Source organism: Malaclemys terrapin, chromosome 14 (genome assembly GCF_027887155.1).
Source record: "Malaclemys terrapin pileata isolate rMalTer1 chromosome 14, rMalTer1.hap1, whole genome shotgun sequence".
Lineage (NCBI taxonomy): Eukaryota > Metazoa > Chordata > Testudines > Emydidae > Malaclemys > Malaclemys terrapin.
This window is the reverse complement of record NC_071518.1, coordinates 20,394,724-20,410,440: the sequence shown is the minus strand read 5'-3', so window position 1 is coordinate 20,410,440 and position 15,717 is coordinate 20,394,724. Positions and strand designations below refer to the sequence as shown.

The 15,717-nt window shown below is 38.7% G+C and overlaps 1 protein-coding gene across 3 annotated transcripts in view; it reads right to left on the bottom strand.

Moving 5' to 3' along the window:
* The window catches only part of CEP89 (centrosomal protein 89), a 125,619-nt gene that overhangs the window by 68,265 nt on the left and 41,637 nt on the right, over positions 1–15,717 (bottom strand). For all 3 annotated transcript variants that reach the window (XM_054048649.1, XM_054048648.1, XM_054048647.1), the window contains exons 9-13: positions 14,565–14,707; positions 11,473–11,523; positions 9,720–9,803; positions 8,070–8,177; positions 2,562–2,673 (exon numbers count right to left, since the gene is read on the bottom strand). In XM_054048649.1, the coding sequence (XP_053904624.1) occupies positions 2,562–2,673; positions 8,070–8,177; positions 9,720–9,803; positions 11,473–11,523; positions 14,565–14,707 (498 nt within the window). The remainder of the gene's footprint in view (positions 1–2,561; positions 2,674–8,069; positions 8,178–9,719; positions 9,804–11,472; positions 11,524–14,564; positions 14,708–15,717) is intronic.

Here is a 15,717-nt window from a genome sequence, read left to right as displayed (position 1 = left end):
GGTCCTGCTAGTGAAGGCAAGGGGCTGGACTCGATGACCTTTCGGGGTCCCTTCCAGTTCTATGAGATAGGTATATCTCCACATATTTATTTAGTAGCTTTGAGTTACAGAATGAATGATTTTTTTTTTAATTTAAAAACACTTGCTATGAATATTAGCAGCCCTATGGAGTTCCAAACTCTGCATGGGCCCTGATGCAGATTTCATAAAGTTTCATATGCCAGGTGCAGATTTTATACAGTTAGTACTGCAGCCCATGAGTTAAGACCTCTTCAATGTTCCCAGTATACACAGAAACTTCCCAAGACTGTGGATTTCTGAAAGCCAATTCAACTAAAGCACAGAAGCCAAGGGACTTTAGAATTTTACTTTTCTCATGGCTTTCTGAGATGTCAAGGGAGGAACACCTATATGGCCTCTAACTTCAGTAATGTATACCCTATAACAGAGGTGGGCAAACTACAGCCCGCGAGCCACATCCAGCCCTTGGGACCGTCCTACCTGGCCCCTGAGCTCCCAACCTTGGAGACTAGCCCCCGGCCCCTCCCCTACTGTCTCCCCTCCCCCGCAGCCTCAGTTCACTGCGCCGCCAGCGCCCTGGCCCGCTGCTCCTGCCAGGCAGCGCAGTGGCGTGGCTGGCTCCGGCATGGTAAGGGGGCAGGGAGCAGGAGGTCCTGGGGGGCAGTCAGGGGACAGGGAGCAGGGGTGGTTGGAGGGGGCGGAGGTTCGGGAGGGGGGGCGCGGTCAGGGAACTGGGAATAGGGGAGCTGGATAGGCATGGGAGTCCCGGGGGGCCTGTCAGGGGGTGGGGGTGTAGATAGGGGTCAGGGAGCAGGGGGGGTTGTATGGGTTAGGGGCTCGGGGGGGCAGTCAGGGGACAGGGAGCAGGGGGGGTTGGATAGGTGGGGGATTCTGCGGGGGGCAGTCAGGGACGGGAAATGGGAGGGGGTGGATGGGAGCGGGGCAGGCTGTTTGGGGTGGCACAGCCTTCCCTACCTGGACCGCCATATAGTTTTGCAACCCAGATATGGCCTTTGGGCCAAAAAGTTTGCCCATCCCTGCCCTATAATGTAAGAGGTGGGTGTGGCTTAAAATGTACATAGCCAAAAATTAATATCCTTTAATATCCTCAAGTAAATTACATGGTCATCTGTGTTCACCTACAAGATTCCTTCCTAGGTTCAAAGAATCTCAGTGACACATCCAAGTTATGTGTTATACATAGCAAATAGCTACTATACTAGGATACTTATCACATTTTTGCAATCAGACCTTCAATAGAAAGTGTAGGATTTGTGGGACACAGTTAAGATTTTTCAGGGTACATTAAACTGAATTTCCATACTTTCACAATTATTTTACTAGAAGTGTGGCTTTCTATATTCGGGTTTTAAACTACAACATATTTTAAGGTGTTTTTTTTCCCTTTAGATCCTGTTAAGTTTCTGAATGTTCATAGGATTTTACTGGTATAATAATACACCACAAGTAGCAGAATGATTCTTTATCTAGAATCTTTTCCCTCTTACACTTTGTTTTCTTCCTTGCATGTAATTAATCTTCTGAAATCAACTACCAATTAAGGAGTACAAATCTGAATTAAACTGTGTATGTTGTGGGCTTGATTCTCACTATAAAAGATGTCATGAAATTTTAAGAAAGGTAGGTTATAAAAATTAGTAGAATCAATAATATTATTTTTGAGATAATTAACTATTGTAAAGCAATGAACATTACCTACAAAACAGAAAATAAAATCACACAGACTCCAAATGATTTATCTTATACAATATTTAAATAAGATCAAACTGTTTAACATATTTAATACTACATAAAGCTAAAAGTATTCTAAAATTACTAACAAAACATACTTTTGTACACAAATAAAATATTATTTTACACTTCTGGTCACTATTTCCAGTAGAGAAAGTGACTTCTGATTAACACATTTTGGTTCAAGATGGTATGTATTACATAATGTCTGCAAGGGAAATAACTTGGATATTGATTGTAATTATATTATTTTGACTTAATGGTGCTTTTAGGCATGTATTAATTAAAATAATACTGCAGTACTATCTCTGCTACAATCCAATTAATCCACTCACACCCCAGTCCTGGCCTCACAAAGTTGCAAGACCTCCTCGTTAACCTTCTTCCAGCGCTGGCAAAGACAGCCATCCATTACACCAGGAGAAAGCTGGACAGGGTCATATTCTGCAACTATGGGGTCTATTTCCATTCCCTTGTCCGTTCACAAATCCAGGCAGAGTTCCTCTGGGCAGTGTCCACTGACTCCCTAGATGCCTTTGAGGAACAGTGGGCGCTGTCCGGGGTTCTCTGTTCGGTATCCTCCTCTGGATCCCTGATTCTTTACCTCAGACCTCATCCTACTCCTGTTGAATCATTTGCTGTCTTCCGTATTCAACTGATCCCTGAGTCCAGTGGTTCTTCCTCATTAATTGTAGGGGAGGGCCTTTAGTATTGGGCAGGCCTATGCCGGCCCATCCCCAGTACTTCAAATAGTACAGTCAAAGTAAGTAGCAATTGAAGTATCTTACCTTCCTGAAGATGTTGGTTGTAACTCTCCTTTGCTTTAGCCTGCTGAATTTCAAGTTGCTCCATCAACACACCATTTTCTTCCAAAACCAGCTTTGCCTGAGTTTGCAGCTGCTGCCTATGATGATGATGATTGATTTAGAAATAATGTACCACTCAAACATTAGTAAGTTAAATAATTAAAAGAAGACACAGAAATGAACCTTACATTAATTTTAGACTGGTATTTTGCATCCTTAACTTCAAGAAGCTTACTGAAGATAAATGACTGAACCCAGATTACTTAAGGTTATCAGAGTGCAATTATTACATTACAATGTCATTTTCATATGAAAATACCTCCTTAAAAGTAGGTTTTACTTTCTAGAATGTTGAAAACAAAATATGAATGAAGAGGGGAAATGCAACAACAATGCAGAAAAAAAATGTGTATCTGACAGATATGGCAATTTCCTGAATATCCCTGAACAACCTTATTGAATTAAATTTAAGTATCTTTGGGGTCCATTATATTAAATAGATGGTTTATGTATTATTGTAGTCTGGGACTGTATGTAGCCTCTCTCAAAGGAGATGTGATAGATGTGTGACCTGCGGGCTCAGAGGACTATATTGAACAATGTGCCAGACGAGCATTTCTTGGAAGAAAACACGGTAAGTGGTTTTTCTGGGGAATATCTAGAGGGAGGTGAATGCAGATTCCCCACCCTCACCACAATTATGCAGAAACCCAGTCTTTTGAAGCTATGCCCCTGAGAAGTGAGCCAGTGTCTGCTGTTCACCTATTACATGAGGCCATGATCAAAGGCCCAAGCTGTATAAAGGAAAGACTGACCTATTCATGATTGTTCTTGTTTGGAATCTGAAACAGTTATGAACTTGTAACCACAGGAAAACCCAGCTGTGGGTTTTGAAGGACTGACATCTACCAGAGCCTGAGGTTGGAGTTGGTGTGACTTCTGGTAAGCTTTTCAGCATGCGTGTGAGTTCTTTTATTGTTTTAATGTTTTCTCAGTAATGCTTTCCCCTTAAGAATAAATGTTTAGAGAGAGTTATGTGGGAGCTTGTTGGTGCCTTTGAGGGACAACAGAGTGGGTATAAAGGTGCAGTTGCCCTGAACTGTGATAATGTATATTTGAATTAAAGCCAGATGGCTCTCATTTGTGCCAAGTGTATGAAGGAGGGGACAGCCAAATGCTTCACAAATGGATCACATAAAATATTTCTTAGGACTTGCTAAGTCATCAGTTCACAGCTTATAGATCTAGAAATAGTTGCCAGTGCTAGTCATATAAATGCTATTTATGGGACTTAAAAAAGAGAGCCTTTTAATCTTAGCTACCTCTAGCATACAACTGATCCTTTGCTCTATACTAGGCATTAATATAGCCTTCTAGGAAGCAAATACAAGTCTTTTTGCTGTTAGGAAAAGTCTAAGGAACTATTTGTGTTCTGATGTGATAGCCGGAAAAGTAGAGAAGTATTGTCCAGGATGCAAGCAGAAATATAAGAAATGTGGACACTTTGAAGACAAATAAGATGCAGTTCATTTGTTTGTGACCACCTGATATCATACAAAACCACCAAATCAATTAGCTAAACTTTACCCAGTCATAAGATAGCGGGCTAACAGTTATCAATGATATCAATATTAACAAAAGTTTATAGATGTGACCAAAACAAGAAAAATGTAGCCTTATCATATATAGAGTGTTGCAGTATGTACAGCTTGATAATATTGTCTGTTACAATACACAAGTAGAGTGTGCAAAATTACTATGTCAAAAAGACTGAGTACGCAGCATCACTGTCTATAGAAGGCCACACAGGACCTGGGTATGTAATCAAGTGGCTAGACAGTGCTGCTGCAGCTTCAATGCTATTGTTATTTGAGATAGATAGATAATCAAAGCTAGGTCAGATATGTCTACACACGTGGCAGTCACACTTCTGACTGCAGTGTAGATATATTCTATACTCCCATTCTTGTCTGTCTATATCATATAAACATAGTGTGAGTGTTCATGAATTTAATTGCAACATGTTTGGATTAGGTTGCTTGTGGATGCCCCAAACATATCCTGGTGGCCACTAGTCATTTGACCTTAAAATATGAACCTGGGGTCTGACCACACAAGAATGCACCAATGATCATAGCTGTCCTGAAGATTCCTACAGTTCTGGTTGGCAAATTGGACCAATGGTGGACAAAATTATTCTAAATCTGGTGGGGAATCGTATAATAAAAATTGCCTCCCTCTCCCCAATATCTTGCTACTCATATGAAGGTGGGATTATGTGCTAGGAGTTTTTTTCCAAAGACTTCTGAAATTTGGGGAAGGGATCATAAGCAGCCATCCCTTGAGATTTCTAAAGTCCCTACATTTCTGAAGTCCCTACTAATGAGCTAGTGTCCCCCATCTGTGGAATTTGGAGGTGGTCCAATGTTATTACTGGCGGTTCTAGGACTAAGCTCTGCCCTTCATCTCAGGCCACAAGAAAAGTTCTTCCACAGCGGTAAAAACACTCCAACTAATTATCAGCATTAAGAAAACTTGATATATTAAATTAGCCTTAAGACAATATATGTCTGTCTCCCTTTAGAGACAATTTATATTCTGATCATTTACCAGACTAGTAGGGTGGGTTGAATTCAGAGAGAGCTGCTAACAGGAAAAAAAAAATTACCAGGTAAGAAATTTCTCATTTTGTTGCACTGTTTCTTTCCTCATTCATTACTAAAGGGAAGTAGCAAGCAAGAAATCCTAGAAGCAGGGAGAGAGAGAATAAGTAGAGTTTTATAGTAGAATTACAGGCAGGAATGGAAGTCATTCCCACCCCCCTCCCCCCGCCACCATATAAAGCAAGAACTTCATAAATTAAGGAGTTATGTGGGAACCAACCCAGTAGCAACTTCCTACAAAAGGATGAATCTGCAAAGGAATGGAAACTTACTTTGCAAAGTTTTTCAGATGAGGCTCATACATTCTCCACCAGTGCCTCTAGGGACTGCTGTGAATAGTTTCCCAGACACCTAGAATGCCAACTGGTGCAGGATTTTCACATCTTGCCTGTAGCAACTTTGAGACTTAAGGCCTTGGCATTTTGGATAAAATGAGATTAACAGGGTACAGTTGGCATATGTACTCCATTTTACAGTTCTAGGAATGCCCATTTTATGCCACAACCTTCCAAGGGTTACAACAAAATGATGAGATTCCAAGAATTGTAGAAAGAGAGAACTTAATTTAAACAGAGGTTTCTAGAGCTATAAGAATATTCTTTTCCTCATGATAAAAGCAGAGTGGTTCTTGTATAGATCATCATCTCTTTTCTCGCAATACCAAGGTTCAGTAGGGCTGATGATATGAGTAGATTCCATCCATATCTGTGTTGAGCCACAATTTGAGCTTGTTGGGGTGCTGACTGGATAGTTTTATACACCATATTATACCACTGTCTCCTTGGATGTCCACTGCTTCTCTCTCCTTGTACTCTTTAGCTTTTCTAGATACTCATTTAAGGTTACAAACATTTTTATTCAGGCATTCAAATATTCTGCTGGAAGTAGCTATCCGCTTGTTGATGTCATTCATCTTCATAGCAGTTGTCATAGGTTATGATGGAACCCAAGTAGCAGAAACTGTCTACTTGTTTAATGTCTACACCATAATGTCTAGTTTAGTCTGTTTCTTGATGTTACCATTAGTTTGATAGTTTGTTCATTCGTGTTTAATCCCCATTCTCTGGCTGTTATATACAGGTTAATTGCTGCTCCTTGGTTGTATTCCTCCATAGGCATTATCACTATATTGTCTGCAAAGTCAAGGTGATTGATAATTTGCCCCAACTTTTTGCAGCTTCCGCCAATGTTACTAAGGGAGTTAGACAAAATGTTTTTTTAAATATAGAGCAAAAAGTACTGGACTGAGTACATATCCCTGCTTGACTCCAGTTTTCATTGAAAATCAGCCGCTAACACATACTGCCATACAGACTCTGCAGTATTTGAATCAACTTGTTGATAAAACCATATCACTTGAGTGCCTTCTACAGAGTCTCTCTGTTAATGGAGTCAAAAGCCCCAGCAAACACTCCCTGAGGAGAAGAAGGGAATGGAGAAGAGATTTAACCCCTAATTTTCACCCCACTTATTGGTTAACAATATTAATTGCTGCCTTGCAAAGGACACATTTGTTTTTTTCCTTTTTGGGACCCAGACTCACTCAAGGGGAAATCTTGCAAATCCCAGAATCCTGAGAACCCCCCAATTTCCAGTGGGAGGAAGAGGAGCTGTGGAGGAGTCCTGCTTCTTCCCCTAGGGAGCGGAGGACCCACTTTGGTTTCTGGAGCAGGGGAAAGGAAAGAGACTCTGGATCCTTTTCAGGATTCCCATTCCATTCCAGACCTGTTGTGAGACTTACCCCCTGAGTTGTCCAGATAACTTTTTCCTCATTCTTAGACTCTTTTACCGAAAGCTCAGAAGCTCCTGAACAGGCTTGTTTGCATTGGAGTCCCAGTTCCTTGGGGCAATGGGGAACTGATATGCCAGTCTGCCTCTGAGTACCATACCCTGGCAATGTGCAATATGAGGGTCAGTTAGCTGGGTACAGGAAGGGCACAAGTGATCCTCTGTAAAGCCTGTAAATGCTGCCTCACACAGGGAACACCACTTGGATTTAAGCCAGGTGTTTGTAGGACAGTTCTGACATGCATGCCTGAGTGGGAGTAGAGGAGTCCAGCAAGTAGGTGCTGAAGCAGCAGGTCCAAGCGGTTATAATCATCATGTATGTTGCTATTTACCCAATCTGGGGGGGAGAGGGGAATATAAATTGCTACTGCACAAAACAAAATAAAAGGTTTTAAAACAAAATGGTTGGAAGAAACTGAATCGCAAACTTGTTCTACCACCAAAGGCAGAAGATCTGGGTGGCCTCAGCTGATGGGCAGAGCTTAGTCGTAGAACATCCAGCAACCACGCTGGATGGCCTCCAAATTCCACAGGTGAGGAGCATTTGTAATGAATGAGGACAGAAGCAGTGTATCAGAAATAGTCAATTCTGGTAAAGTTGAATAATTTTTTAATTAAACTTACTTTACTTGATTTTAAGATTAGTAAATTAACTGATTAATTAAAACATTTGAAAGAGTTTTATAGAGAAATGGTTAGTGTACAGTGTACATTGACTCTCTTCTCTTTTGGGATATGAGGTTTACTTCAAATTAGATCAAAAAGACTGAAAATATTGTCCTTGAAAGATCACAGATATCATGAAGATTTGTACATTGGACAGATCTTAACAAACGTGTATCAAATGTACAAAATCTTTCCTTCTGGTATTGAGTATTTGACATTAAGGGACTACGTTTCAAAATCAAAGTCCCATTGACTTACATGGAGCCAGGATTTCACCTGTCGTGTTTATATGCTCTTAAAAGTCTGTTTGTATAAGAGTAGTGTAATAAGAGTACTTTTTCACTAATTTCTAATAAATACAAACAAAATCCACTTGCCATTCCTTCAGGGTAACAGAACTATTTTTATTTAATTGCTGGTGCAGTTGTTCATTCTCCTTCACCAATTCTTCAACTCGTATCCTAAACTTCTTCATGTCCTCCTGAAATACAAATAAATTCACATAAAAATATCAAAACATACATATTTTGCTTCAGCCTCATGCTATAAGAAATATTTTTATTAACTTATATCTGAGTGTATTTATATCATTCATGTAAGAATAGTAAGTTTACTTGACTGCCCATCTTTAACTCAGTTTGTTAGTGTCAGTGCTGCTGAAGGAAGCATACCCATGCCTACATTGAAAATTACTTAACTGATTTAAATATAATTTGGTAAAAAATATATGCTTTTTTTTTTTTTTTTTTTTTTTTTTTTTTACATAAAACACCCACTGAGAGAGAGGTTTTGGCTTCATGTCCTATGAAACTGTCAAATTACAACCTCCCAAATAATGGAGGTTTATTGGAGTTACCAGATGATGCTAATAATTTTCAGTATACTTGATTATGGAAATATATTATGGTGAACTTACAAAAACAGAGCCCTAGGTGTCTTCTGTTCTGCTTACCAACTTCATCCTTGTGAGGAAGAAGACTATTGAAATATACAAGACTTTTGCTCTAAGGCTGAAATTTATTGCCTTGCAATTGGCCCAAAATATCTCGTTGTAGAGATGAATGAACACAGCAGATGCACAGGAAAGCTTTGCAACTTATGTCCATTGATGAGGTTGGTTCTGTGCTCACTCTAAATTAACCAGTCACTGTTTTCAATAGATTCAGGCCAAGAATTCTCCCTGAGAGTAGGGTTGCCAACTTTGATTGCAGAAAACTGAACAACCTTGCCCCACCCCTGCCCCACCCTTTCTCCAAGGCCACACCCCTGCTCACTCCATCCCCCCTGCCTCCATTGCTCGCTCTCACTCACTCATTTTCACTGGGCTGGAGCAGGAGGCTGGGGTGCAGGAGGAGGTGAGGGCTCCAGCTGGGAGTGAGGGGTTTGAGGTGCAGGAGGGGACGCTGGGCTGAAGGGTGGCACCTGTGCTGCAGGTAGGGGCAGCACACGGAGCCCCCCTGGCCGCCCTTGCACCTAGAAGTTGGATGGACATGCCAGCTGCTTCCAGGAGCCATACAGAGCTGGCTGATGCAGCCAACTAGACTTTTAACGGCAGCTGACCGGAGCCGCCAGGGTCCCTTTTCGACCGGGCATTCTGGTCGAAAACCAGATGCCTGGCAACCCTAACAGAGAGGGTGGAAGAAGGCAGTGGTCACTATTAAAACCTCTAGGGGCTGCAATGCAACTTTACAATCTTCCCTATTGGTTGCAAAGGTGAATTCTTTCCTTCCCAAACTGCAGTTGAGACCTCCGCACAAAGTCTATTTACTCTGGTTTTCACCCTGAAAGGACAATTCTTGTACATCTCAATGCTCTGCCAGCTCACAAAAACAAAACAGAGAAAGCAGGCAGAAAAAACAGATGGCATAATGTGTATGTAAGCCAAAAATCAGAGCAAAGCTAGTTCTAATTTTAGGCCTCCAACAGCTTTGACAAGATCCTTTTACGGATTTCAACAGTTTGTGATGTGTTCCTATTTCTTTCCACTTTACTGTTAATTTTTTTTAATTATTTGCCAACTTGCCTCATGTGCAAGATTTAAATCTTCCTTTTCTCGCATTCTGTCTTCATACGCCAGTAGGAGAGGTGACAAATATTTCATATCCAGCTGAAGGAAAAGACCCAATGTATTTTAATCCATGCAAATGTATTCAAAAACATATAAATATTTTAGGTTCCTTCTTTAGTTCCATATTTAACTTTTAATGTAGTCAGATTCAAGCCAGAGTTTAAGTAAAATGAATTAATACGCTGAAAATGTAGAACTCCGCACAATACACAGGCCAATAGATAGTGCAAAAATTGATGAAAAGATGAATTTTTATAAGCAGAAAATAAAACCTGATTTTACATGATGGTTGTGTGCTCTCAACTCCCATTAACTGCATCTGCAGGTGATTTCAATGGGAGTTCAAGGGAGCCACTAGCTCATAGAATTCTTTATAATGAGAACTATAAAAGATACTGTACATTGATTCACAAAACTCAGAACACCATTAACTTCAATGGGAATTGTGAGTGCTTAGTACCTCCCAGGAGATGGCTCAGCACTGCAGATTCAGCCTGTGTGCTAAAGTCTGGCTCTCACAGGCATTTTTGTAAGCAGGAAAAGCCATAGCTGAGAAAGAACTGCTCAACTGGTGAACTTGAACCTGTCCTGGCTACCTAAATAACAACGGACCTCAAACTCTCCAAGTCCTCCATGGTTCTGATTGTGAAGGGCTGTGGTCCATTTTAGCACATTCCCACTGAGTGAACCCCAATGCACTCACCTTGCTTGAATTACTTGTGCTCTTGGTACACTGTGCAGGTGAAGGTGCAAGGATTATGCAAGCATTCACAAGCCAACTAGAATGTCCACGTTTTCCTGGGACATTATTAAGCCAAGTATTGGTAAAGTTTGATCCTGCTTAGTTTATGAGATCTTACAAAACCACACACCAAGGTGCTATGGCTACAAACTAAGAGCATCTTTTTCACTATCCTGCCAAATTCTAAATTCAGGATTGAAGTCAGAGGCTATTCATGTGTTTAAAATTAAGCACCTGCATAAATGCATTCTGGTCCATACATCTAAGAAGTTGGAGAAAGGACTTTTCCTGCATTTTTGATATTGTTTAAAGTATTTGACTAAACATAGAAGTGGCAGAGGGGAATCTTGAATTTCGGATTTGACTGGGAAATTGAGACATTTTGTTTTAAATACTAGATAAATTATATTTTATAAAATCTGTATAAGTATTTTGTTCCTCTTTTAAGATTACCAACTTTTTAAGTATTGTTTTTTATAACATTTTGCATTTCTTCTTTAGGGAGGATATACTCTCTGCAGTACCTGGATAAAATATGCCATTTGTCATTGTTTGAGCTGTGTTTTTTTGTAGCTCTTAAATAATTTTAAAAATACAGTTAATCAACAGTTCCTGCAATTACATTATATACTGGACAATATCAAACAATAGCAATTTTTTCCACTTCTCACTAATGTGTTCTTGAATGAAGGCCATAACTCACAATAACTTCAATAGCAGATGTACATGTTTAATGCAGGGCTGAATTTTGCCCCCTATTTTAAATCATAGTATAAAGATTAATAAATGCCCATCATCTCATAACTGCTAGCATGTAGCAGCTCAGCACAGTATCCAAACAATATTCTGTAGATTTAAATATTTGTTTCAAATTTATTTGGAAAGTATACAAATTTTAGAAAAAGCTAAGATTAAATACAACAATTAACTAATATATAGTAAAGGTAAAGATACTGATTTACTTACCAGCCAGGGAGGGGGTGGCCCTTTCGTTGGCAGACCTCCAATTTTTATATTCTATAATAATTTAAAAAAATTGGAATTCAAATTAAACTCTCTCTGCTTTTTGATTCCTCAAGCATTGTCCACTCGTAAACCAAATGACTCATAGGAATCTTTATACTCAGACATATGTTTCTAAGTAGATAATATGTATAGTACTTACAGATTCACCAAAACTGAGACTTTCTATTCTTATTGATATAACGTAAAGCATAATTTAATTCAGGCTAGTTTACTGATAAATTCTCAATTTAATTTTCATAAATCTGTATCAATCTGAGAATTTAAGATAAGTCTGAAGAGTATGGTATTATAAAAGGAACTCTAAATAGAATGTAGGAATACTGGTAAATTTTGGTGTGAAAAGAAGGATTATTTGAACCATAACATAAATGGGTCATGGTGAAGAAACCATTCCTTTCTGAGTTTATTTTAATAAAAAAAGGATTTAAAAAAATCTCTACTGAAGGCAAAGGGGTATATTTTCCACCAGAAGCACACGCATAGTTTCAATTAAGCATAAAATCAAGTTGCCATTTTGATGTATCTGTGAAATTTATACAGCCCCCATTATCACAGTAACTGAGCATCTCACAATCTTTAATGTATTTATCCTTACAAGGTAGGAGGTACATAAGGGCATAGAACTGTAAGGGACCTCCTGGATCATTGAGTCCAGTCTCCTGCTATTGCAGGCAACCCCGTTGTATCATCCCATTCATAAACATAAACTGCATCCTGACAGTAATATTCTTCCCCTTTGACAGATGGGGAATTGAGACACAGAGAAACTAGGTGACTTGCCTACATTCAGAGAGGAAGTCTGTGGTGGAGCAGGGAAGTGATCCCAGGCTTCCCGAGTCCCTGGCTAGTGCTCTAACTGCTGAGAAGGATAAATGTGAAACTTCTCTTTGTTCAGTTACCCCATGTTAACACTTGCTTGTGTGATTTACAAAAAATAGTTGTAATTTACTTCTGATTATTTATAAGTCTTTCCATGGTGCTCAGCACCAATCAAAGGTTCTCAAAGGGCTTTATGATTAGACCTATTATCTAATTTAACCATGTCAATGTCTTTCACTTTTCTAAATATCTAAGCAATAAGTGGAATTAAATGTTTGCCTAGTTATATTGTGTACTGCTTAAAGTGGTAATACATTATTGTATTTATAGACTTACAGAAAGACATTGTGAATCATGACAACTACTATCACAGCTAGCATTAGTTTTCATTCCTGTAGTAGTCTCAGTAGAGACCACATGTTGAACAACCATTTAAAAAAAAAAAAAGTCCACATTTGTCAGAAGCTTCATATTTAAAGCTTATTATTTCCACTTTCATCTATTTGCTATTTCCTCCTTTCAAAAGCATTGAATTCAGACCACAAATACCAAAAAACTCTGAAGATTTTGCCACCAGCTAAAAATTATGCATTTTAAGATATATTAAAACTATAGTGAATTCTAGTCATATCCTTTGAATGATCAATTTAAAAAAAAAAGACTTAGTTGAGAAATAGTAAGAAGGATGGAAGTATCTCTAGGGAGCTAAGATGTAGGATTTACTGTCAAGAAGAATTAGCAGGTAGCAAGGAGGTTTTGCTGCAAAATGTCCTTTACCTCTTCTGTAAAAAGCTTAGTGAATAGATGTCTGAATCATAGTTCAATGACCTTTCACAGCATTTGCAAAAGATGGATAGCTATGATTAGTTGATAAAGGAGAAGTAGCTGAACAAGAAATGCCAGCAAGCATATAATTTACTGTTTCCTTAAATTAAGTATATTGAACAGCAGAGTAGCTAAGCATGTCGAGTCGTTAAATTGGATAATATTTTTTTAAATGCAGACTTTTTTTTCAGCCAAAAAGACTTCTTGTATCAGCATTTACTTTGTAAATCAGGTTATGCAACTACTCAGATCTTACATTCATTATATGTTTCAAAAGAAAGAATAGATGACATTTGACCTGGAATTTAAATGTGAATCTCTACTCATCCAATCCATCCTTTCTACAGCTCGTGCAATAAAGTGGGCAGGTGGTAGTGCCAAAGTAACATCTTACTTGCAGAGAACTAGGTCTCAAGAGGGAGGAAGGGAACAAAATCCTCCTAAGTCTTGAGGAGATCTTGAGCCCATTAATGCCTGAAGGTCTGGGAGGAGAAGGGAAGAGAGGCATAGGGTTTGGTTTGGTTTTATACTGTCTGTTTGGAGTTTACAAATTGTTAAGATGGATGAAGGAAATAGTGTTTGAATTGAAGCCTAGAAATAAACTACAAATAAAGAAAAAACATTTTTTGCTTAGTCTTGGCTTCCTTTTAAACTTCTCTCCAACTGTTCAGGCCCTAGCCCTGCCAAAAATTCAACAGGGATTTTTTTTAAACCTGTTCTTCCTACAGTAGGTAACTTGGTGATACAGTTATCATTACTAATTAAGGCCCCCTATCCTGCAATCTTATCTGTGCAGGCAGATCCTTACACCTGTGCTGAGTCCCAATGAAGTCAGTGAGGCTCTGCACAAGGGGCTGCTAGCATGGATCTGATTGTAGTACTGGGGCCAAATGTCTGACGTCAGTTGGTCTACTTACATGTTTAAGGAGTAGTCACAAGGTTTTGTGGGATCAGGCTTTCAGTAACTGATTTATACACTCCCTACATTACAGACTGGAGATACTAAAAATAAAAATGCATTGTTCCCCTTTTTCCATGAATTGTACAATGTATTGGGGAAAGTAATCCATTGTACCTAAGTGATGGCTGCATACTATACAGTTTCTGAAATGGATAGAACAAATGAAGTAGATAGATAATACAGTACTTCGGTGCACAGGAAAAAATTCACTTTGGTATCCGAGTATTCTCGTTACAGTAATGTCAGATAAATGTCCTATAGTCACATCATCTCTTATTTTTCTGGAAACAACATAAAAACATGAAATATACATTGCTTTAGTATCTAGGCAGCTAGCTGATACACCAATCTATAGGTATGCAGATCCTTAAAATCTACCAAAACCCTCAAATATTTCTTTACAAGCACCAGTAACCAGGAATATTACCTCATCTTGGGACAACGGCCTGAATTTGGTTTGATAGCGACTCAATTCCACATTCAGACGATGGACAGTCATTTTCAAACCATCATTTTCATCTACCAGTTCCTGAGCTTGTTGTCTCAGTGAAAGCAATTCTGCAACTTCCTCTATATTTAAAAAAAATAAAAGCAAATCACAACAGTCTGACAAACACATGACACCTGCACATAAACTTAGCTGTCAAAATTCCTTAATCAGGAATGGAAAAATTACAGGATAAATAACCTCTATTGACACATTACTAACCACACAAAAAACAATAAGAAAAAACAAAAGGAAGATCCATTTCATGTGTTCTGTGGCGTAATAACTAGTTAGTTAAGGGTCACATAAAAACATTAACATTCCCACATTTAATACTTATTACTATCAAACAGTTTAAATAACTTAATTTATAAACTATTATTGCATGACAAATGTGGGTTTTGACTTCTGCATTCTCTGTAAACATTTCCAAACTATATTTCTATATCTTGTATGCTAAAAATGACATGGATGTGGAACAAAGAAGAAATATGCAGTGCCTGTTTTAAAAAATAATGGAGAATGGCTTCATTAGTTTCAAGTAATAGAAGTGAATGCCTTCTCTTACCCAAAAGGAGACTTTATTTCAGTGGAGTCCTATGCACCAAAAAGACTACAAAGAAAATGAAAACATGCTGTTTTTCTACTGATGGGGAACTCCATTTGTACCACATACTGCAAAATCAGTATTAAAATTTCAATAGATTATGTGTTTAAGAAACATGCAAAGCACTGCAGAAGAGTCCAATCTTGCTCCCATCCCACTAAATGGGAATTTTACTCCTGATTGCAATGGGAGTAAAATTGGGCCAAAGTGCTGAATCACCAATACAGAAAAGGACTGTCAAGGTGCTAATATGATTTATTTAATTTAAAGTTACAAGGGAGAGGGACTGCTAGTGGAATTAAATTGTAATAGACTTAATTTTACTTAGCAACATATTCTGTTGGCCTTCTCCTTCAATAGCCAAAGGCCTGCAAACAGATATAAAGCATTAATACAGCTTCCAATTATTGCAGATTCTCCTTTAGCTCAAGTAGTAGAGCTACCATATTGCTTCAGGATGCAGGGATTCTCAACTGTAGTGAATTT